This window comes from Pavona decussata, unplaced genomic scaffold (genome assembly GCF_977016875.1).
Source record: "Pavona decussata unplaced genomic scaffold, jaPavDecu1.1 SCAFFOLD_344, whole genome shotgun sequence".
Lineage (NCBI taxonomy): Eukaryota > Metazoa > Cnidaria > Anthozoa > Scleractinia > Agariciidae > Pavona > Pavona decussata.
In genome coordinates, this window is record NW_028145729.1 from 137,501 (window position 1) to 161,926 (window position 24,426).

A 24,426-nucleotide genomic window follows, 5' to 3' on the forward strand; every position below is an offset into this window, starting at 1 on the left:
TGGCCTGTCCGTTTCTTGCCCAGCCGGAGCAAGGGACCTGAATTTTTGGAAGCTTAACGAGGAAGAGAACAGGACAAAGATAATATCAATTTTACAAAATATTTCTGTCTATCAAATGTTTGCGTTCGCCTGGTTTTGCCAAAATGCGTCAGTGACCTGATGCAATATTCCCGAAGTAAAGATGGAATATATCCAATGGTATTTTCCAATTGATTAATCCCCTACACTACGAAACACTATTAAAACACCATGAAAGACACCTTTCAAACGTCTGATGATAGAATGCGAGTCGCTGTTGCATCAGGCGAGGTCATCAACATCAGCACTTGCTTGAATAAAACGGTCGTGGTTCCAGGGAAGACTCAGGGGTCAAACTCCTAAGTACTTTCAATGGCTTAAGTTAACTTTAGAATATATCACTCGATTTCGTAGCAACCAGTCAGGGTCGAAATTCATACTTTTCTTTGCAACACCTCCTTACAAACCTCCCTAAATTTACAATCTCAACTAAGCGAAAGTTAATTTCTTACCTGGAGCAACAAAGAGCGCCACCATGTATGAATCTCCGTCAGGATTGGTTGGGACGGAGTCGTTAGCAGCTGGATGAGGGTTGAGCACAACCAATCCATCGCGTACCGCAGCACCTCTTACTTGGTCACCAGATGTCTGAGAATAAATCTGCCCACTTGCTATACCAGGTTGCGCAAAGCTATTCATATGAGATCGCTCACATAATTGTAACCATTATTTTTGCGTAATATTTTCATTGAAATTCCAGCGCTCTAAGGAATAGGGCAGTTCATAACTTTTATTTCCAGTCGTGTCTGGGCAATCTGCTGAAACAGTTCCTGACGCTATTACATTCCTTATACGCTGTCGGTAGTCACCAATTGGTGGTAACTCACTTGGCACGAGCAAAAGGAGCTGCAACTCAATCGTTTGAGAACCTACTATAAGCTGTTCTCCGGACACATCTTGTACTAGGAACCCTTTAAAGCTCGTTTTCTTTGGTATGCATACGTGTTCGTAGACGTAGCTATTATTCTTGGCTTGAAGCAGAAGATTTTGAATATCTTGATTTAAACATTGACCAAACTTCCACACTGGGTCCCGAAGATCTGCATATGCCAGCAGCGTTACATGAAAGTATCCTGTAATGAAATGAAACATTTTGATATGTAAATACATTTCAATTTGTTGGTGAATAAGCAACTGATCGCTCGATCCATTGTTTCATTGATTGATGGATTGATTGATCGTTCAATCCATCGCTCAATCGATCCATCGATTGATTGATGTAAAATAATTTAATTCTATTCATATATACCATCAGGTGGCGTTGGAATCTCAATTTCTGGTTCAGCTTCAGAGACTGAAAAGATTGCGGCAAGGTACCAAGCAATGAAAATGTAATGCATCCTTTACAAAAATAGAAGAAAGGGAGAAGAGAGATGTCCGTATAAAAACTTACGAAATATTAAAATGGTTCGAAAAGTTCAACATAATACCGAGCGTTGAAAATTCCAAATTGTACAAAGGTGTCTTCGCTCTCTCAACTCCCCTGCGAAAGTCTGAGTATCGCTTGAACAGTATTATATAAAAAAGAAATTGGTGTTTCATTTTAGTAAGTTAATCGTCAAAAGTTAGCTTGTCCAAAAGTCCACTTTACAGATCTGTGAGATTGACATTATCAAGCAACAATTACTACTACAACTATTACTACTACTACTACTACTACTACTACTACTACTACTACTACTACTACTACTACTACTACTACTACTACTACTACTACTACTACTACTACTACTACTACTACTACTACTACTACTACTACTACTACTACTACTGCTACTGCTACTGCTACTGCTGCTGCTGCTGCTACTGCTACTGCTACTACTACTACTACTACTACTACTACTAATAATAATAATAATAATAATAATTATAATAATAATAATAATAATAATTTATTAAAGAAATAACAAACGCGCCGAGTGCATTGTTGAGTTATATAAGCACGCGGGAATTTTTAAGAACACGAGAGAAGTGCAGAGAGGCACGAGCCGTAGGTGAGTGTCTCTCTGCACTTCTCGAGTGTTCTTAAAAATTTCCAAGTGCTTATATAACTCAACAATGCACGAGGAACAAGCTTTTTATTTCTTTTATAAAATATAAACAATCGAAACTCCTCAGACAAGTGCGAATTTTAATGAATCAACATCAAGTTTCTCCTTACACGAGATAACGCGTAATTTGATAGCGCGCGCTCTTGCCGATCACGACACGATCACGACAGGGCACGCGTGTTCTGTCGTGAATTGTAATAACAGTTGTCGTGAATTGTAATACCTGTCGTGAATTGTAATAACAGTTGTCGTGAATTGTAATAACGTACCTATCGTGAATTGTAATAACCTGTTGTCGTAATTTGTAATAATCCGAGCTGTCGTGAATTGTAATACCACGTTGTCGTGATTTGTAATAAGTCTTAAGAACAAACAATTACAAAAGAAAATAACAATTAGTTAGCTGGATTTATCCATGAAACTTGTGTTTAAATCTCGTGATGTAAAATTACTTCTCTGCTGGCCAACACAACAAGGGCTATTCAATCAGTAATATTTCCTCCGGCTTTTGTCAAGTCCGCAGTAGTGAAGCCGGTACATGTCAGTCGGTGCGGGAACATTTGAAGAAAGTCCTCATGGAACTGTTATTTACAACTCAGTGTCAAGTATGTACGTGACTCTCATATGTTGAAACAACACGCTTGCAGTGCATTTTAAAAAGAATGAGACTTCCTTGTCCAAATGTATTTATTCACTACTCAAGATCTCTTTCGTTTTTTTTAAAATACTTTGTTATGAAAAAGCGTATTTTTGTCGTATTTTAGAAAAGTCACGCAGTTGAAATATGGTCAGTTGAATAATTTTACCCAACCAAGGGTGCCTCCACAACGAAGACCGAAGGCCCCAAAAGCGAAGACCCCTATTTTTTTCTGTCGTACCATCCTGAAAAGTCGCAAATCGTCGTAAAACATATCTCATACGCTAAGAGGACCATTTAGCGGTGAAATAATCAGGATCTCGATCGTTTTATAGTTTACCCCCACCAAAACTATTCATGAGGGATTGTCTTCTTCAGATAAGCTGTAAAGGTTTAATCAATGAGAGTGAGCGTTTCCCAAAACTTAATATAAACAAGAGTAAACGCGAGATACTCCACACTTTTTACAGCGGTATGAAGATGGCTTGTAAATGGAAATGTTCCGTGCTTTTTGTACAAGTACCCAGAGTCCTCAGGCTCTTTGGCCAGCGGTTGGTCGCCAGGAGAGACTCTGGGGTACTGGAATTTTATTACCGCAGGATTTCTGCCGTAAAACAATGGGAGCCGTTACGGAGCTTATATAGAGCAGCCAATGAAAAAAAATTTTCTTTTTTCGAATTCTCCAGAGTCTCTCCTGGCACCCACCCGCTGACCAAAAAAAAAACTTGCCAGAAATGTCAATGGCAATTCAGCGTCCTATTGAGCTTATAGATTACATAATCAAACTAGCAGTATATTCATCAGATTTTTCTTGGCCGAACCACATTTTGTTATGTGTACAATCAGATTTACAACGGCGCCACAGGCTTCCAGGGGTACATTTTCCATTAGGCAATGCTGGCTACATCAGTGTTGCAAAACTGATCAGACAATTCGGATCTGGCAGTGGCCTATTATTGGAACTAAAGAAAAACATTTCTCATCCGCGGTGGAACACCGCATGGCTGAAGCTTTACGCCACTGGTTATGGATGGCTTACAATTTTAAATATTATCTGGGGGAGAAAGATCGCTCGAAAGTAGCGCAATAATTAACAATTATTCACCGAAGTGGAGGTGAATAGTACTTGGCTAATCACCTCCGAGCTAGCCAATCAGCACGCGCGAAAAGTACTATTCACTTGTGTGGTATATACTAAGCTTGGTTGTGATTATTATGCGGGAGATGATTGCTCTGTTTTTTTTCTTTCCTAGTTACTGTTGAACTACGCCGCAAAATGCAAATGATTAGCAGGGGGCGAATCTTTTGTACTTTATTATTATTATAGAACATGAATTGTTTACCAGGTGATTTGAGTAGTCTGCAAGAACCTGACAAATTGTACTGTTCGGATGTTAAAACGTTGTGTTGCTTAAATTTCAAAGCGTAAACATATGTTACGAAAGTAAGCTGGATTATGTGTTTCAAAATTTTAAAAAATACTCGTGGATCAAAATAAAGGTTGGTTTTTTGCGTCATTGTTAGTATTTTCTTTTGTAATTGTTTGTTCTTAAGACTTATTACAAATCACGACAACGTGGTATTACAATTCACGACAGCTCAGATTATTACAAATTACGACAACAGGTTATTACAATTCACGATAGGTACGTTAATTTACAATTCACGACAACTGTTATTACAATTCACGACAGGTATTACAATTCACGACAACTGTTATTACAATTCACGACAGGTATTACAATTCACGACGGTATTACAATTCACGACAGAACACACGCGACAGTGCAGTCAAGTAAAAAGTCAAACTGTTTTAGTTTTTCGTCACGTTGTGAGCAAGTTCAAGAAGTTAACTCCAAGTCAAGTTTAAGTTTTAAGGTGTTGAGAGACAAGTTGAAGTTAATTAAAAGTCTGGAAACATCAGTACAAGGGACTGTTCTTTGCGAATAGCTGGAGTGACAGCGCATTCTGTCTCTGAATTTCTCAGATTTTTCACAGGCAAAAAATCTGACGTGTGCTCCGTGCATATGTACAATTATAATGCACGCACCGTACGTATGCTTCGTGCATTGTGGAGTTATACAGAACTCAGTTTGACCAATCACAGTGCTTGCTTGACCCTGGCTATTTTATAATCACTTAACTGATATAGCGCTTTTAACATTAAAATGATCAAAAGCGCTTTGCATGAATTAAAAAAATATACATATAAAAATATAATAACTATAAAGAATTATAAGAAATATCAATAAAAACTAGTACTAAAATAAACAATTGACCACCCCCAATGAGTAATGAGCAATAATCGGACTAATTTGACACGTTGACGATCAGAAGCAAAGTTTATAACGACCGTTCGTCCTTAGTTTAGTTAAATTCTATAAAAAAAAAAAAAAATACCAAAGCAACTACCGCATAAACAGTACGTGTTTCAACAGTTTTTGTTAACTGTTTTTAAAACTGCGTAAGGCCGTTTTGGTAAGACAGAACTGAAGAAGATGAACAGGCGACGACAATTCTTTGGAATTGATGTGTTCTCGAACATGCTAAATATAAATGAAGTTTTTAGTCATACTTATCTAGGATCAAACCATGAAACACTGTTTACTGTTGGAATACGGATAATGATCGCGTACTCAAACCATCACTTGTTCAAGCAAATTGCGGTTTAAACCAGAACAATTATTAAAGCGGCTTTACATGGCAACGGCGGGCGGACTGATTGCGGCAACGAATGTTACAGTTCACTGACTCAGATTTCAAAGAAAGTTATTTTGCGGATACACGACGCCCCGTATTTTCCTGATCAAAAGTTCTTTGCGGCCGTTCCTACACTTATTTCAGTCACAGGGGCTGTTCTCTAGACTTTTATTAACGAAGTTTATTCAGGTTTCAACCTGCATTCAACAGTTTTCTAGTTATAAGAAACAGATAGGAGTCACTTTCGAGAAATCTGAGCTGAACATTAGTTGCTTTTTGCTCAATTATTATTTTATAAACAATTAGGCGAGATTCGTATAATCTGCACTTCTTTTACTGTATAACCATTGCTTACCTTAGTTTTGGCTGTTGCCTGAAACTCTTCGCTCAGTTCAAGCCCACCAAGATTCGAATATCTTGAGATTGAAAACAGAAAGGGACGCCACGACCTTTAAAACAAAGTATTTGCGAGACACTGCAAACATGCAAATTAGACAACTAAGAAAATTGACAGTAATTTTCATCTCGTGACGTTCGAGGTAACTCTCAAGTGCTTGTGTTCAATATTGAAGCACTTTTCATACCTTCATTAATTCACTCACGGCAACTTAATTATGGGGCCTCTCTAAGAGAAAATTTAAACAGAATGCCTCAAATGTTGTCCTCCACCTTTCGTTACTTGCAATTCATTAAATTCAATGCCTAAATTAAGGGTTTTCAGACCCATTGGAACTCACTCCTCAATACCTGTTTGAAGTTAATATGGCTCGTTCATTCATTCGTTCATCTGTCAGTCAATCCGTTCATCCATCCATCCATGATTCATCCACTTAAATGTTATTTGATGGAAATAAAAATGTTTATCTGCTTATCCATCCACTCTCTCCATCTGTCTGTCATTCCTCCGTTCATCCATTCATCATTAGGGGCTCTCAAATGAGATATTTGTGTAAGCTGATCAGTGTCAGTTTGTTACTGTTTCGATTCAGCTTTGGCTAAAAATTGAAGTCGCACAAAGTCAGTTTGTAGTGAACGAAATCTTGTCAACAATAATTTCCCAGAGCTTTTTTGGTCTTCCTAATGCCCAAATGCATGTCCTTTCGTGCAATGACGACCAGCTTCCGAAAAAGGCTTGATTAGTTTTTCTACTTTAAGTGACATTTCGCTAAAGAAAACTTAATGAAACCACAAACACTCAGGTCACTTAGAGACCCTTAGAACACTGAGTCATTCACGGAAACGAAACGTTGAGATTTCCTGCAGATCCGTCTAAAGTGTTTTCCCTTGTGCACAGATTTGATTGTTTTCAATCATCTGCTATTTTATAGCAGATGATTGATATTTAACTGACCGTCTAGTCTACCAGAGGAAATCTACATAATATCAATTTGCGTATAATGAGTTACATGTTTGAGTTGTTTGTAAACAGTTCGATCGATCTGTCTGCGTCTGAGTTAACTGTCTTTCTGCCCGTGCCAATTTAGCACAATAGCTTGTTGGTCTCAGACTGACGTCAGGGAAATTAGTAATAATTGCCGCAGAACGCCCTATCATAACCCCAAAGTTCCCAGGATCAAAACAAAAAACCAATAACAAATGTTTATTTGTTTCTGCCGGGAGTCCAAAAGCCAAAATAACTTTTTCTTTCTTTATTTTCAACCAACTAAAATAATTTAACAGGTCGATATGCTTAACAATGCAAATGCTGAGTTTTAGCAGTCTGTGCTAACAAACTTTTATCTTCAAACTTACCGGATGATAACTGGGAAAGAGAAATGGTTTCTAATGCCATAACTTACAGCATTTTTGTTTAGGCAACCATCAATTCATTCATCCATCCATTCACCCTTCCCTCCCTTCCTTCCTCGATTTCTCTATTCCTCAGTTGTTTTTCGTGTGCACAGGAAGAAAACTGGGTACATGAAAATTTGAATGGGATTGTTGAATGAATGAAACAACTGAGGAATAGAAAAACCGTGAGACTAAGCGTTTCTGTATTGACATCACAGCCCTACTATACCCAGTCTCCCGTCTTGCGCGGTATTGTACTTAACTGGAAGTGAAATTTAACGCTTTTATGCGCCTCAAATTAAACGCAGGGAAGAACTATAAATAAGGATTTCTTTTCGATTTTCAAACGAGAACAACGTTAACATTTCATCAAGCAAATAAAAACAAAAAAATCGGTCACATACCCTTTTAATCTTTATATCCTAACAGTTCTTTCACATTTTATACATCCAATTAAGTTACACAAATATTATTAATCATCTAGAAAACAACTGATTTTTAACTGTCTTGCTGCTGTTGTCAATAAGTTGTTTTTTCAAATGCTGCGACTGCCAGGCCACTTATATTGATAAAACAGGCAGAACTTTAAACATACGACTGATTGAACACAAACGAGCAACTAGAAATGGTAATATCGACAATCACATTGCTGAATACCGCTTACAAACAAACCACAAAATCATCTGGAACTATTACTACTATAATCATATCCATATTTAATCCCGGACAATTCATCAGCTATGTAAACTAAATCTACAACTAAATAAATCATTACAAATGTAATACTTATTCACTAATGAGCCATGGAGACATAAAAATTAATAAAAAGCTGCTTTCCACGAATGCCATACCTTAGAGTACTTGAGTGTGAATTGCACAAGGGACTCTGCTTGCCTTACGTGACATGGAAGAATGTTCCATAGAATGGCGCCACTGTAACTAAAGCTATTTTTTGAAGTAGAACTGAAAAGAACCTGTTTGACTATAGTTGGAAAAGACGTTAGTATGTTAGTTGATCGATATCACTTTGAACCTTGTTATGATTGCCACAACTCCTTCCCCTTCCCTTTCCCCTTTCCGTCCTTTCTCAGCTGACAATTGAAGAAATGTATGATGGAAATATGAGTAGAGGATTCTTTTTTCACTAAAATAGAAATTATATAAAGATATATATATTTTTTTCATAACAGTTGCGAATATTACTTCTTTGTTTATCTGATTCAAGGAAAGATTCACAGAGCAGGAAATGGAGATGTTCCAAAAAGCTGTCTTTTACAATTAATACTCAGTTCGGCACAAATATTTCTATTTTAAGGTTCGATCAAAACATGGAGACGGTGTTCTTTCTCAGTTCACTTCAGGAATACATATACTCTAAAGTATTAAAAGTTATGGAAAGCATGATGGGCGACTGGAACTAAAGGGCCAAAGAGCTACCATTAAACAGCTGAAAGACGGACGTCAAAAAAATAACGGTGGACTGCCCCTGCTATAATTTGAAGTGCCTTCGCGCAGATCTAACAGAGTCAGAAATATGCGACCTTCTTACCGATCTCGAGGAAGGAAATATATCATTTGCACAAAAATAAAAAGAGGCAAAACGCATTAAAGACTTCAGAGATGTGCAGCGGTACTTCATCAAAGAAACAGGTGGCAAGAACTGGGAAGAGTAGAGAAGAGGTGAGCAAAACAGAAGTAAAGTTTTCTGAACCATACCCTTGCATTCAAACGATTTCTTTTCTAAATATTGAGGGAGGAAATAATAAGATGTTCTGTATTAGCCGTAGATGCAGACTTTTAGAAGCGTGCGTTTAAAAGATATAGAAGAGTATGTGACAGGGACGCCACAGTTTTGGCAATCTTAGCTTTGTAAACAATCACCTAATGATCAACAGTAGGAGGTCTTAGAATTTACACCTAGATAGACAAAATAAAACCATATTGAGTCCAAGTTGTACCCATAAAACAACGACATTTCTCGTCAAATGGGAGAAAATGTCTACCAAACCACCAATTGCCCTTATCTATGGTTAGAATCTACGCATTGCTTAAAAATCGACTCCAAGGTTTTGAAATTAATGAAAGAAAACAGAAAGAGCCAAAAAGGTGAAAATAATAACAAACTACAGCAACGAGGGTTTAAGGAAGGAGTTTTACGAGAGAAAGATATTTCCAGCGCATGCACGAGCAGAAATGTTTTAAAAGTCAGTGTTTGAGCCACAAACAACACGTTCGGCAGTTTTGGCTGCATTTGACATCACAATGCCATTTCGTGTACAGATTTGTGGGTTTTTAGTTGCTAAATGGTTATCTCCCTGTCACATTACACTAAATGCGCTAAGATAGAGTAGTATAACTACCATGTAGCTATGATGCAATTTAAATATGTTTTAAACAAATTAACCATACTATGGGCAAAGGGAACTTCGTTTATTACACTTTCCAATACAACACAGTTGTTGAAAATATTTACATTTGGTATTATATTGCCACAGGTTTGGTTTATAGTTAAAGGAGCAGAAACTTCAAGCTTTCCGGGGCCAGGTCAATAACCCTGGTTTAGAGGATTATATCTCCCAGGCCCTGAAGTGGGAGGAAGCAGAAAGCAAGGATGGTCAGTCTAGAGTTACCCCTAACGAGTTTAGAGTGGCTGGACCAACAAGAATTACCTCCTCTGTAGTATTTACCTCAGTTGATGTGCAAAAAATGAACTGCATCACTCTGGCTGCTGACGTGCATAGCTTCGTGGGATCACATCTGGTCTTTTTGGAAGTTTCAAAGGTAAACAAGAAAAAATATGGTCAGTAGAGAATGAACAGAAGCGCTACAATAAAAAGTAAGCGGAGAAAACTCAAAGTAACTTGCTTGTTCCTTTACCCCTTTCTAAGGCTTCCCACCACTTTGGTTGTAGCTAGCATCTGCTTTTTTTTTTTTTTCGTTGCAAAAAAAACAAAAAAATAAAAATAAATAAATAAATAATAATAAAAATAATAATAATAAAAATAATAATAATAATAATGATAATGATAATGTTAATGATAATGATAATGATAATGATAATGATAATGATAATGATAATGATAATAATAATAATAATAATAATAATAATAATAATAATAATAATTATAATAATAATTATAATAATAATAATAATAATAATAATAATACTAATAATAATAATAATAATAATAATAACAATACAGTCGAACACCTCCCGAAGGCGGACACCTTCTCGTTAGCGGACACTTGGTCATGTTCTCAGCTACATACAAACGCTACATTCTTAACCTCCTATAAGCGGACACTTTTACTGGCCCCAAAGGTGTCAGTTTATGGGAAGCTCGACTGCAACTCAATTTCCCTTCTTCTTAAAACCGTGGGTAACCCGCTTCCTGCTCTCTTCTCACGCTATCTTGCCGATTTCTGGGCTGCCTTATTTACACTGATATGGGTAGCATTGTTTCAACCTCTTTCAACCCTGAGAAAATTCTTGTCTATAGTTTAATTAATGATCCTTTGACATTAGCCCTAATTAATGGTACCTAACAAAATATTTATTGTAACCAACATCTAAAAATCAGTAAAGCCCACGCAATTAATGAGGAAATGAGGTTGCGGATATAAAGAGTTGTTCACATGGTGCTCAAACTTAGAAGTATTTGCCGCAGAAAAATATGTTGTGGAGAAAGGGTTTGTGTGCGCTCAACTGAATGGAGAAACATGTCGCATAAAACGTTTCCAGAGTCTAGTAAAGTACATAACAGCTAGTAAACAATTAATGCAGCTTAAATTTGATATCGGTAGGGATTGGGGACGACAAACTGAATGTTTAATCATATCAATTTTCTGGAATCTTCTCTCGAGGCAGCCTTGAGAAACGACAAGAATTGCTCGAAAATAAATAAGCCTCACTAAATTCTATTTTCCAGGGCTGGGATGATCAAACGATTGACAAGTTCCTCCGTAACTTAATGTCAATCAACGGAAGACACAACGTTGAATTTTTCCACTTAATAGCATTCCCACACCAGGAGAAGATCCTGTTCTTTTTGGGGGTTACGACATAGAGCTGGGATACCTCCAAGCGTCATAAACAACACAAAGACGCCACGGTAAGTTCCGAAAAGGAAAAAGAAACTTCTCTGTTGTTGTCGATAACGTTATCACTCAGGCCTCAAAGTAGAGTTAATTTTGTTATAGGCGTTTTTGAGTCCAAACTCTCATTGTGCCATTGAATTTTTTGTCATGAGTTAATCAAGATAATTCATAACCTTGTTCGTTCCTTATTTACGATAATTATTCTCTCCAAACGACGAAAGCAAAGTTATCTCAATAAAACTGATAATTGAAAATCAAGTATGACGCATTTTCATCTAATCGTGTACCTTGCTCTTGAGTTATAGAAAACAGTTTCTTCGTTTGTCATTGGGGAAAATGCATCCATTCCAATAAAAAAAAGTAGCCTGTTTAAGTTGGATACGCACGGAAACGAAAAAACAGTGGCGCTTTATAAGGGATTTCTTGAGCAGTACAGGTAATAGAAATACTGTGTATCATTTTTCTACCATACTTATGTTGCAGAGTTAAATGACTGAGGACGCGTTTCATTCTCTTTCCTTGGGCAGGGAGGAAGTGGGGGAGATGCAACGACTCAGGAAAACTTAAAAGTAATCCTATATTTTCAGCGGGGGTAGGAAAGATCATAAGCATAAAGTAAACATGAAACACCTATTGTCATTTATTTCCTACCATTTACTAGCTCAGAAAGCCACAAAATGTCCCAAACTGTGCAAACCTGCGACAGGAAATTTAACGTCCTTAGCCTCGAAACAATCACGGTTTTCGACGCCTTTTTGACGAGTAGGCAAACAGGCTTGAAATAACAGTGTTTGTATGGAAATCCAATGTCAAATAAGTTTCATAAAACATCGCTTCTGAAAAATTCATGAATTGGAAACTTTTGGCATTGGAGGGATGTAGCTGTGCCAGAAAGCGTCCAGTTGTGTTTTGAATTTTCCATACATTTCCCTGTATTTTTTTTCCCGCGAACTATTTTTAGTGGCAGTTCACAGCTGGTTCGCTTTACAGACAAATGTATGGAAAGTTCAAAACACGACTGGACGCTTTCTGGCACAGTCACATCCCTCCAATTTTGTTTTCCTAAAATTCTTTTCCTAGTGCTAAAAGTTTCCAATTCATGAATTTTTCGGAAGCGATGTCTTATGAAAGTAATTTGACATCTGATTTCCATACAAACACTGTTATTTCAGGCTTGTTTGCCTACTCGTCAAAATGGCGTCGAAAACCGTGATAAGGCCATTTGTATCGTGGCTGAGACTGATGAGTGCAAGTTGAGGTCGATCAGACGGAGAATTGTAGAAACATAAAGCAATTCCTAACTGAAAATAATTGCAACGGGCTTGCAATGCTTAATAATATTTACACAGTTATTCATAAGAGGAAGCAAAAGACGAAACAAAAGAAAAACAAGTTGACACTATTGAAACAAATGTAACAACACGGCAGACGACACGCCGCTTTAAGGGCTGAAAACTGTTCATAGAGACTATAAGTAGACATCTAAAAGTCATCTCCTTCAGTATCCTCAGGCATCTATTAGTTTTTACCTTTTAGTTTCCGTGAACCCCAAAGTAATTTTATACTTTACATCCTAGCAGGAGTATCGTGTTTAAATGAAGGATGTGTTGTTGTTGTTGCAAGTTAAATTTCCGAGAAACATCGGAAGCGCTAACTCGAAGGACGCTTATTCTAGGATGAAGTCAGTATTTGATATTTAACTAAGCTGGTTTAAAAAGAAGTTGTTATATGTAGCAAAGTGTAATCATATTTTACTCAATTTCACAGAAACGTACTTACCACTGTTTATTTGAATATATAAATACATCTTTTTTGTATACAACATTTCGCTTTATATTCTGTAGCCGGGAGGAACATGGAAGTTTTCATGTACATTTGCATTCTAGAATCGTAAAGGAACGTGGAAATTTCCATGTACCTTGGCATTCAAGAATCGTAAAGGAACATGGAAATTTCCGTGTACCTTTGCATTCTAGAATCGTAAAGGTACATGGAAATTTCCATGTACCTTTGCGTTCTAAAATCGTAAAGGAACATAAAAGTTTCCATGTACCTTTGCATTCTAGAACCGTAAAGGAACATAAAAGTTTCCATGTACCTTTGCATTCTAGAACCGTAAAGGAACATAAAAGCTTCCATGTACCTTTGCATTCTAGAACCGTAAAGGAACATGGGAATTTCCATGTACCTTTACATTCTAAAACCGTAAAGGGACATGGAAGTTTCCATGTACCTTTGCATTGTAAAACCGTAAAGGAACATAAAAGTCTCCATGTACCTTTGCATTCTAGAATCGTAAAGGGACATGGAAGATTCCATGTACCGTTGCATTCTAGAACCGTAAAAGGAACATGGAAACTTCCATGTACCTTTGCATTCTAGAATCGTAAAGGAACATGGAAGTTTCCATGTACCTTGGCATTCAAGAATCGGAAAGGAACATGGAAATTTCCGTGTACCTTTGCATTCTAGAATCGTAAAGGTACATGGAAATTTCCATGTACCTTTGCGTTCTAAAATCGTAAAGGAACATAAAAGTTTCCATGTACCTTTGCATTCTAAAACCGTAAAGGAACATAAAAGTTTCCATGTACCTTTGCATTCTAGAACCGTAAAGGAACATAAAAGCTTCCATGTACCTTTGCATTCTAGAACCGTAAAGGAACATGGGAATTTCCATGTACCTTTACATTCTAAAACCGTAAAGGGACATGGAAGTTTCCATGTACCTTTGCATTGTAAAACCGTAAAGGAACATATAAGTCTCCATGTACCTTTGCATTCTAGAATCGTAAAGGGACATGGAAGATTCCATGTACCGTTGCATTCTAGAACCGTAAAAGGAACATGGAAACTTCCATGTACCTTTGCATTCTAGAATCGTAAAGGAACATGGAAGTTTCCATGTACCTTTGCATTCAAGACTAGTAAAGGAACATGGAAATTTCCGTGTACCCTTGCATTCTAGAATCGTAAAGGTACATGGAAATTTCCATGTACCTTTGCATTCTAGAACCGTAAAGGAACATGGAAGTTTCCAACATGGAAATTTCAATGTATCTTTGCATTTTAGAACCGTTAAGGTACATGGAAATTTCCCTTGTACCTTTGCATTCTAGAACCGTAAAGGTACATGAAAATTTCCATGTACCTTTGCATTCTATTAAAGTAAAGGAACATGGAAATTTCCGTGTACCTTTGCATTCTAGAACCATAAAGGTACACGGAAATTTCCATGTACCTTTGCATTGTAGAACCGTAAAGGTACACGGAAATTTCCGTGTACCTTTGCATTCTAGAACCATAAAGGTACACGGAAATTTCCATGTACCTTTGCACTGTAGAACCGTAAAGGTACATGGAAATTTCCATGTACCTTTAACTATAAAAACCACCACTAACTGTATAACCTGGAATAGAACGGACGAAAAGTCAGGTATTTTGAAATAAATTTCGTTTTACTGTATTAAATTGGAAGGAAAAGGTTAAAATGAGCTAATATTTACCTGATGAAGTAAAAACATGGAAAAATAACAAACATTTTTGTTAAATATTGCCACAAATTCTTTGGAGAGGAAATGGCACGAAAATGACTTAACTAGCTTAATATTGCTAGAAAATCGTCGTTTTAGAATATCCCCGATGGCTTTAGAACGCCTTTGCCCTTTTACGTCATCGTTGATACAGCTAGCGTGGTTCTCTCTTTCGAGTATTCATATTGAAGCTACTGTCTTGCAGTACTGTCATGTAGTCCTAGTTGTTCAGCTGTGCGTCTTAGTACTGACTTTCGAGTCCAGGGAAGGAATCCAAAAGATGTTACAATTTAACAGAAAGCTACTGAGCGCACTTTTTTGTGGCTATCAAAGGAAGAGCTACCGCACGGAACCATCTTGTAAGAGCTCAGTAAAGCTGCATTTGAGCTGGCCGTCGTTTGAGACCCGCTAAAGATCTTTACTTATAACCACCTAACTTTGCCATTCTCGAACAGTCATGACCTTTTCTTCGTCCCAGTTTTGTACTATGTGTAAGAATACCTGTTATGCTCTGTTTTGGTATGCGATAATTGTCATGTGAGGTCTCACTTTACCTGGGCATTGATTGTTGCTGCAAGACTGAACCTGGGAACTAGATCCCTCGCAACCTGCACCACCGTTTGATGGAGGAGGATTGGAACAACTACGCATGCGTGTTTGCGAACCACATCTGTCCCAGGCTCCCCAAGATGACCATCCGCCATCAACTACAAAAAATGACGTTCAAAGTTGCATTGAAAAAATAATCGCTTTACTTAGTGCATGTTAATTTTCATATTTTTAGTGACAACATGGCGCTGTCGATACATATCATTTGAATAACGAGAGACGTTTTTGCAGTCAATCGATCTCGAAAGTAAGTTTTGGATACTGACATCTCAGGCCGTTATAAAGTTTAGCTATTTCTTCCAAAAGAAAGCATTATTAAAGACCTTCCATTTTCTGCTGATAAAATAACTTTCACCACCTACAGACTTTCATTTATAACAGATTCTGGCTATATTTGATTTGAACTCGCCTCTCAGTTGCAACTGAGGACATTTGAAAATAAACATATAAGGACGCGGTATATAGATCACTACAATACCGTTATTATTGCCTAGCACCTCACTCACTCACGATCAGTATTACGGAATTAGACTTTTGCTCCTCGGTATTAACTAATTTCGCCCCCAATAATGTGCCTGCTTTGTAAAAACAATAGTAGCGAGTGTAAATTGTAACGTGCAGAGAATTTTCTGGGCGAGAGCTCAAGGTTATATAACCTGTCACTAGCTAGTGTAATAGGCTGAATTAATCACCTGGACATTCATTTTCGTTACAACGCTGGGACTGGGAATTACTTCCTGAACACCTAGCTCCACCTCCAGATGGAGGTGGATTAGTACAAGTGCGCATGCGTTTCTGGGACCCATCGCCACACGTCAAAGTGCATCTGCTCCAGGATCCCCAATGAGACCAACCTCCGTTGACTAGAAGAAAGAAATCTCATAAATTTTGCTGATTGAGTCAGTTGAAGTCTATCCTTATGCGTTCTACTGTCACAATATTTATGATTACGAGAAGTTGTGCATAAAACTTAAATTTACATAAATATATGCTCCTGTTTTACGTTTTGCACGACTTCACGTTATGATAAATATTCAAAGCACGTGAACAGCAGGGAAATAATAAAACTCTTCTTCGGAGAAAGCGAATGACGACTGAAACTTGACCAAGATTTAGCCTTCTTATCTAACACCGGTTTCGGTTCTTGAGCCTAAAACTTGCGCGAATATCGTAAAAAATTCTTACTTTAACCGCTTGTAATTTAACAGAAAAATCTGCGAGAGAATTTTTAAGATATTTCGATTGATGCAAAGTAGGAACTTTTTCATTGCTCTGCGCTTTATTTTAAATGTTTTCAAACAGAAATATCTTAAAAGCAGAGACATCCAGGAAGCTCAATATACGTTTAGAATGTTTTGCTACGAAGAAGGACCTTTGATCAGAAAAGAGAAAGTGTCAAGTTTTATTTTGCCAGAGATATTGGTGAAAAATGCAAGAAGAAACAAAATCCCCCCAGTAAAAATTGATTCATTATTTACTTGAAAACGCTCTTACAGATTTTTTTTTTCTAATTTCGCCTGCAATTTGTCTAAACTGACTAGTTTAAATCCCTAAAGGTTAGTCATAAAGTGTCTGACTTGATTTCGAGTTAACCGACAATGTTTAAAATGAGAGGCAATACGCTACCGTTGCTATGATAATAGTTGTTGCTTGGAAACCAATGAAAATGTTAACTTTGATCATATGTTGAAATGATGATGCAGTATGAAGGGGATTGAAGTTTATCTTCTAAGCGAGATCGTAATTTAAAAACTCCCACTCTAAGTCCAGAAAAAACTGTTGCGAGCCTCCTTAAGCGGTGTTCAATTGCGTTTTGAAAGTAATTTCGCATTTGCTTTGGTTTTGCTTAAATACGCTCCACTTAACCAATGAAAAGGGGGAGCAAAGCCAATGGTGACTTGCTCCCTCGAGTTTTGCCATCACTTTATATTAAGGCTACGCGCTTACCTATGATATGAAATGTTGTATTCCGAGAAATCACCATGAAACAAACAAACTTGTAAACGCCAGTATCAGCTGTTCTTGGATCAATGATTGGACGCTTCGCATCGTCCAAAACTGTAGCACCAGTTTGCCCAGGCTTGTGGGACCATGTTCCGTTGCTATCCAAACGGTACCAATGGAAATCTCCTCCCATTTGACAGTCCCCTAAATGAGGTGAAAGCAAACGGTAATTTCTCAAGCCATTAATGATCTCGTCAAATATGGGCTCCTTTACATCACTATATTTTAAAGATCAGACAATAAATTCTAAATGCAGTTTAATACAGATTCAGGCAGTCAGCACCTATCATACACACGAATCAGTTTGGCCTTTCCGTTCCTTGTACAGGAGCCAACTTTTAGAAGCTTAATAGGCAAGACATACTTTCGAGACTCAAGATTTTATTTACGTTTTTTTTCCTCTGAGGTGGTTGAAGGGTTGTCTTTATTAATGATATTCCAAATGCCTCTATGCAAACGGAAACATAACTTTTTGCAGATGACACAAGTATTTATTTTTCACATTCAGATGTTAACCAGGTACACTGACAGTTAATAGTATTAATTAAGAAGACCAATTACATCATATTTAAACCTCGACAAAAGAAACTGTCGAGTAATGTTAATGTCTCTTTTCCGATAACGAGCAACGTGGTGTATATATTCGCGAAATTGCTGGAAATCATACATAAATTTTATCTGTTGCAAAAAGCAAAATCTGTTTGAATAATTTATAGGTTGCGCTATCTTTTATCTATCAGCACTAAATTATCCCTTTATTATATCATAATATTTCCTTACCTAAGCTATTGTAATATAGTCTGGTCATCTACATACAATACTCACTTGAACAGAATTTATCTCTTACACAAAAGTGCTATTCGTGCTTTAACAAACTCAGAGTATCGTCCTCACACTTCTCCATTATTTGCCAAACGCAAGACTTTAGATATCTTTGGTATTTCTACCTTCCATGGCTGAGTTGCTCGAAGCATGGTTAGCGCTAACCATTGGTTAAGAGGTATTAAAACCTATAGGTTGTTATGGTTTTTAACCCGGGTTAGCGCTAACCATGCTTCGAGTAACTGGGCCCATGTTGCTAAATTTATGTTCTGCTATCATCATGATATGCCACCCTCTTCTTTCATAAATCTATTTACAACTGGTGGCCAGTTACACACACATGCCACCCGATTTGAAAAACAATTACAGACCAAACTTTTGTCGAAAAAATATTTCAATATTTTAGTAAAAACAGTTTACTATTTTAAACTAGGGTCCAAAAATGTAGAATTCCCTTGCATTATCCGTCTCAAGCTCCACCGCTTTTGCTAATTTTAAACAGCGTTTTTATGACTTTCTCTCTTGCAACTTTGAAACTGGCCGAAGATTATTTCATCCTTCTGCCCCTTAGTTCTAAATTATTTTAATCAGTTACCAAATCATGGGGGCCAGGGACCTCCTTATACAAGCCTTTGGCCTTCTGAGGTCTCCTCACCACTCACTGTTTTTTTGGAACGTTCTATATTATTTTATTTCATTTATTTAATGAAACTTCTTCAACTCAGATTGTAACTACTGCAATCTTACGTATGAGGTGGTGGTGTAAAGAAATAATTAAAAATCAATAAATAGAGGGTTTTCCGAGGAAGATTATGTCAAGCCATATATTTTGAATGTGGCTCATCATATTCAGTACGGTCCGCTTCCAAACTCGTCAACTGCTATGGTGTTTAATAAATGGGAACTGATGGGAATAACTCGACAGTGAGAACAGTTCTATTTGACTGTCGCAAGGCGTTAGACTTTATTGACCAATATATCCTTATAGGAAAATAATGTAAGATAGATATACCACGAAGCGTTATCAATTGGATTGCTGACTTCCTCTGTGGTATATATCAAAGGATTAAACTAGCGAAAGATCGTGAATTCCAAGAAACATCAATTCGCCTAGACAACCTTGGCTACGCTGTTTTTTCCAGGTTGCTTTCCTACTACAGCTGAGTACGCACCCTTTACCTGAGAAAATTTGGGTAAAATCTGGCTTTGCAAGTAATATTTGCCGACCACACTTACCCTGAAAACCTGGGAAAACCAGGGCAATCTGGCTTTTCGGGTCATGTTTTGCCACCACACTTACCCTTAAAGCCTGGTAAGACCAAGATTTCTTGGCTTTTGACGGTCTAGTTTGTGCGCTAAAAATAGCTTTACCAGGCTTTTAAGGTAACTTTTAACTAAGCCTAGCATGAACGTCTGGTAACGCATTAATTTTTTTTTTCTTCCTATAAAATATATTGTATTTCGTTGTAATAAGTGTGAATAAAATTGAATTGAATTTCAACAATAGGCGTATTTCTCACACATCAGGCTATGGCATCAACATTAGCACTTGTTTGAATAAAACGGTGATGCCAGGAAAGACTAGAGGGTCAAACTCCTAAGTGATTTCAGTGGGTTAAGAATACATAACTCGAAATTCGAAAATCCATAACTATTTCGGGAACACTTTCTTATCTACTTTCGAAATTAGGCAATTTCAACAAGCGAAAGTTGATTTCTTACCTGGAGCAACAAAGAGCGCCACCATGTATGAATCTTCGTCAGGGTTGGTCGGAACGGAGTCGTTAGCAGCTGGATGGGGGTTGAGCACAACCAATCCATCGCGTACCGCAGCATCTCTTATTTGGTCGCCAGAGACATGGGAATAAATCTGTCCAGTTGCTCTACCAGGTTGTGCATAGCTATTTGACATGAAATTGTTTACATAATTGTAACCATTATTTTTGCGTCTTATATTTCCATTGGAATTCCAGCGCTCTAAGGAATAGGGCAGTTCATAACCTCTATTTCCAGTTGCATCTGTGCAATCTGCTGATACAGTTCCTGACGCTATTACATTCCTTATACGCTGTCGGTAGTCACCAATTGGTGGTAACTCACTTGGCATGGTATCGAGCAAAAGGAGCTGCAACTCAATCGTTTCAGGACCTACTATTAACTGTTCTCCGGTCGCCTCTTGTACTAGGAACCCTTTGAAGCCCGTTTTCTTTGGTATGCATGCATGGTCGTAGACGTAGCCATTGTTCTTAGCTTGAAGTAAAAGATTTTTAACATTGAAACATTGATGAAACTTCCAGACTGGGTCCCGAAGATTTGCATATGCCAACAGGGTTACATGAAAGTATCCTGCAATCAGCAATGAAACATTTTGATACGTAAATATATTACTCTTTTGACTAATTGATTGATTGATTGATTGATTGATTGATTGATTGATTGATTCATTGGTTGCTTGAACGGATTCATTACGCTTTTTTAAAGCCAGTGCAATGAAAGGCAATGAAGGGTATGGAAATTCAACGGAACGCAATGTTCAAAGTAATTTTGCTGATGCACAAGCTGCTATGTAAAAGTTGATGGTCAACTGTCTGCACAAAGGGCGTGATAGCACCATATTCTTGCTGGTGCGAAGCAACGACAGTTCGTACGCAAAAGAGTCTACACTAATAGACAGACAGATAGACAAGACCACCAGTTTAGACTGCTCACAAAAGGTGTCAGAGTTTAGGTTTTGTAACTAAACTTCCGATTTTCGGTGTTCCCGCACATGCGCAATTGCTGTAATTTAATATCCCATGTGTTGGTGACGTTTTTCTCCATATTGAATAAGGTGTGCTCAGTATCAGTCATATTCTTCTCTGCATGTATATTACCTCAAAAGGCATACAATTTTTGTGGAATGCTTATCCTGTCTAGACCGGGGAATGAGAATTCGTGGATTTATAGAAGGAGTAAAATCTGCCTGCCTGGCTCAGTCCCACAAGACCAGAGAAGCCCGGTCTAGACAAGGTTAAGTATGAATCGAGACGGGGAGAGTAATTCCCTGGGATTTTTTCCGGCCGATTTCCGCGGTCGCACCTTCCCAAATAAACATGGCCGATTCTTGGGAACGTGTATCAGCGTGACTTGCCTGGAGCATAAATCGAGGCAGACTTCAGTGATTCTGCGGTGGGTACCGTATCACTCAGAGTACCGCTCTTCGGCGTAAAATAATTTAATGCTACATAATGATGTACCTTCAGGTGGCGTTGGGATGTCAATTTCTCTCTCAGCTTCAGAGACTGCAAAGGTTGCGACAAGGAACGAAGCAATGAACATGTAATGCATTCTTTACAAAACTAGAAGAAAAGGAAAACAAAGATATTATAAAAACTTACGAAATATTATTGTGGTTCGAAAAATTTAACATAACTCAGATCGCTTAAAAATCTCAAATTGTACAAAAGCTATATATTGGATTGTCAGGCGCAGCCTGCCTTCAAGCCATTGTGCTGGTTGAAGCTTAAGGGACCTTACCCCCCAGCACCACCCTGTGATCCTGCCCTGTGAGAGGGCTAAATGCCGGTGGGTGGCTCGCAGTTCTGCGTCAAAAGCATCGAGGTGGGGAGGGAAAGGTTTTTGAGTCAGAAACTTTAAACTCGATTTACTTTAAAGATACTTTGAATTAAGTTCGATTTGATTCTTTCCCAGGAAAGAGTAACTTGCATGGTATTAATGGTGAATTGGTTGGTGCTGACACATAGCCAAAGGGCAGGGCTAAGTGCAGGTTGGCGACTCGCAGTTGGGAGTGAAAAGCACATGGGTGGGGAGGGTAATGTTTAGAAAAGCGGTACAATTGAGGTTTTTGGCCCTATGTAGTTTGAAGGCACGCACGGTTTTGTAAATCCAGATATATGAACCTTGCCGGCATTCAGTTGAGCTAAATACAAGGACTACTTGAAATTGCAAAGTTACCTTGCAGAGGCTTAGTTGACAAACAGTTTTATAAGGCTCTTTGTTTCCCAAGACCTGAACAAGTTTTAACAAAAACGTTAAACCTGATCCGATCTACTGAAAAGGAATTTCGATGTTGTAAATGATCAGGGATTTGTAAAGTCGAACCAAGTATTCGGTGAAGCAGCCATTTTTGAGTAGAAACAGCAAGGATATGGCAAAGTGGATCATCACTATATATTATTACCCAATTTCAAGGGAAGACTTGGAAAATTCAGCCGTCGCGCAGTCCAGCTTCTCTAGATTAGAAAATCGGCCGACAAGTTATTTGATTTAATTTATGTTCTACTTAATCCATTGTGGACGAGAAACCTTCCGCTTCTCACGAAGAATTCGTTCCCCGTACAAACTGATGCCAAAGGAAAAACGTTTGTCAATCAAGCGATAGACGAATTGGACAAAACCACTGCGCGAAAGATGACCCCTATCAGTCTATTATCGATTCTTCATCTGAAGACGTACGTGTGAATGACCCCAAAAACCCGAACGACCTTCCGTGGCGAAGGCCTAAAGCTGGAGAGAAGATTTTAAAGAAACTGATAAAAGCCCTTCTCGGAGTATCTGGGCGACAATGTCTAACTCTCACAGCAGCTATTTATGATTCTTACAGCAGTATACAAATGACTGTATAATGACGACAGCTGTCCTGTTACTTGATTGTAATTATGAAGCCCGCCATATCATGCGTGTCTCGGTGCATGAATTTGAGAGTAGTGTTCGCTCGTACTCTCGGAGGCTCTTGGAAATTAAGCGAAAATAAATATCTAAGACTCTCAACAGTGTCTGTTTTAACAGCTGAGGGTCTGCTAGTGTTGTACCTGTAAACAAGCTAGCTAGCCGATTTAGTTGGCCCAGCTTGTCTTATTAGTCCTGGTAGCTGCCCGCAATCATCCGTTTGATGCGAAAGTTTGTTTCACAAATTCAGGAGACTTTGAATTTTAATAGAGGTGCTTTTACATGAGGAATCCTAAACAATAAACCATGATGACATTTTTAAACGTTAAGTATTTCGAATTATTATAAGGATTGCTCGCACATCTGATTTAGAGCATTAAGAGAATAAAAATGTCCAAAGTTGTCGTTTGTTTATTTCTTTTTCTGTGGCTGTATATATAACAAAGCAGTTTAAAATTAAAATGGCCCCTGGGGAAATACTTTTGTTTTGCCTTGTCTTGGGACCAGACATTAAGTGTAAAGTGTTTCTGCAGTTTTTGCTTATTGAGTGTCTTTAAAACTTTACAAAAGAATATTGCCACTTTCGTAATGCTGTTATGGAAAGACAAAAAGCACATTAACATCAGCGATACCTACTTCTTTGAAAGAAGTGCTCTGAGACATGGTGCATATATTGTTTACTCTTAGAATAAAGATCGTTTTATGAAAACAATCACTTCGTTTTGCAACTTGCGGTTTCAGTAAACCAGACCAATTATTGAAGTGGCTTTACATGGAAACCGATATCATAGCAGCGAATTTTACAGTTCACTGAAGCAGATTCCCGGCAAAGAAAGTTGAATATCGCCGTAATGTCCTTTACGTATCTTCCTGGTCAAAATTTCTTTCCGGCCGTTGCTTCACAGGGGCAGGGGACTCACTCAAAGAGGCTGCACTGTAAATCACCTCATTAGATAGTAAGCTTTATCAGTAGACAGATGTGTAATACCACGATACACCGATCGCTTTTGCATGTCAAATTTAAAGCAGTTTTCTACACTACACTTGTTTTAACGTAGTTCTTTTAGGGTCTGCAACAAATATCAACCTACATTTCACACTTTTTTTTGTAAGCGACAGATAGAAGACACGATATCGGAATCTCAGATGAGCATTCAGTGCTTTGTCTTTTGTCTTTCAATTACACGAGATTAGCGGAATGAAAGAAGCTTCGAATCTTTGTTCTCTAGCTATCGCTTACCTCAGATTTCTTGATTCCTGAAGGTCTTCCTTGATACGCCCACCTAATATCGAATTCAAGATGAAATTCGTGAGATCGAGAGCAGTAGGAGATGCCACGGCCTTTAAAACGAAGCGTTTCCGAGGCACTCCAACTATGCAAACTTAAGACAATAACGCTGGGAATGAAAAGTAATTTTCATCACGTGACGTGCGA

At 37.9% G+C, this 24,426-nt stretch overlaps 1 protein-coding gene and 1 pseudogene across 4 annotated transcripts in view; both read right to left on the bottom strand.

Annotated features, from left to right (window-relative positions):
• The window catches only part of LOC146453203 (uncharacterized), a 2,075-nt pseudogene extending 520 nt beyond the window's left edge, over positions 1–1,555 (bottom strand). The window contains exons 1-3 of the transcript XR_014859553.1: positions 1,328–1,555; positions 862–1,151; positions 531–782 (exon numbers count right to left, since the gene is read on the bottom strand). The product of XR_014859553.1 is annotated as an uncharacterized LOC146453203 (transcript). The remainder of the gene's footprint in view (positions 1–530; positions 783–861; positions 1,152–1,327) is intronic.
• LOC146453202 (uncharacterized) overlaps positions 1–24,369 on the bottom strand; it is a 26,218-nt gene extending 1,849 nt beyond the window's left edge. The window contains exons 1-6 of one of the 3 annotated variants that reach the window (XM_085096876.1): positions 24,232–24,369; positions 21,560–21,661; positions 20,046–20,669; positions 17,445–17,645; positions 16,190–16,360; positions 14,645–15,595 (exon numbers count right to left, since the gene is read on the bottom strand). In XM_085096876.1, the coding sequence (XP_084953002.1) occupies positions 15,393–15,595; positions 16,190–16,360; positions 17,445–17,645; positions 20,046–20,669; positions 21,560–21,650 (1,290 nt within the window). In that variant the 5' untranslated portion in view covers positions 21,651–21,661; positions 24,232–24,369 and the 3' untranslated portion in view covers positions 14,645–15,392. Of the gene's footprint in view, positions 1–14,644; positions 15,596–16,189; positions 16,361–17,444; positions 17,646–20,045; positions 20,670–21,559; positions 21,662–24,231 lie in introns of those variants that run through there. The other 2 variants (XM_085096878.1, XM_085096877.1) reach the window with 2 other exon arrangements.
• Positions 24,370–24,426: the final 57 nt, after the last annotated feature.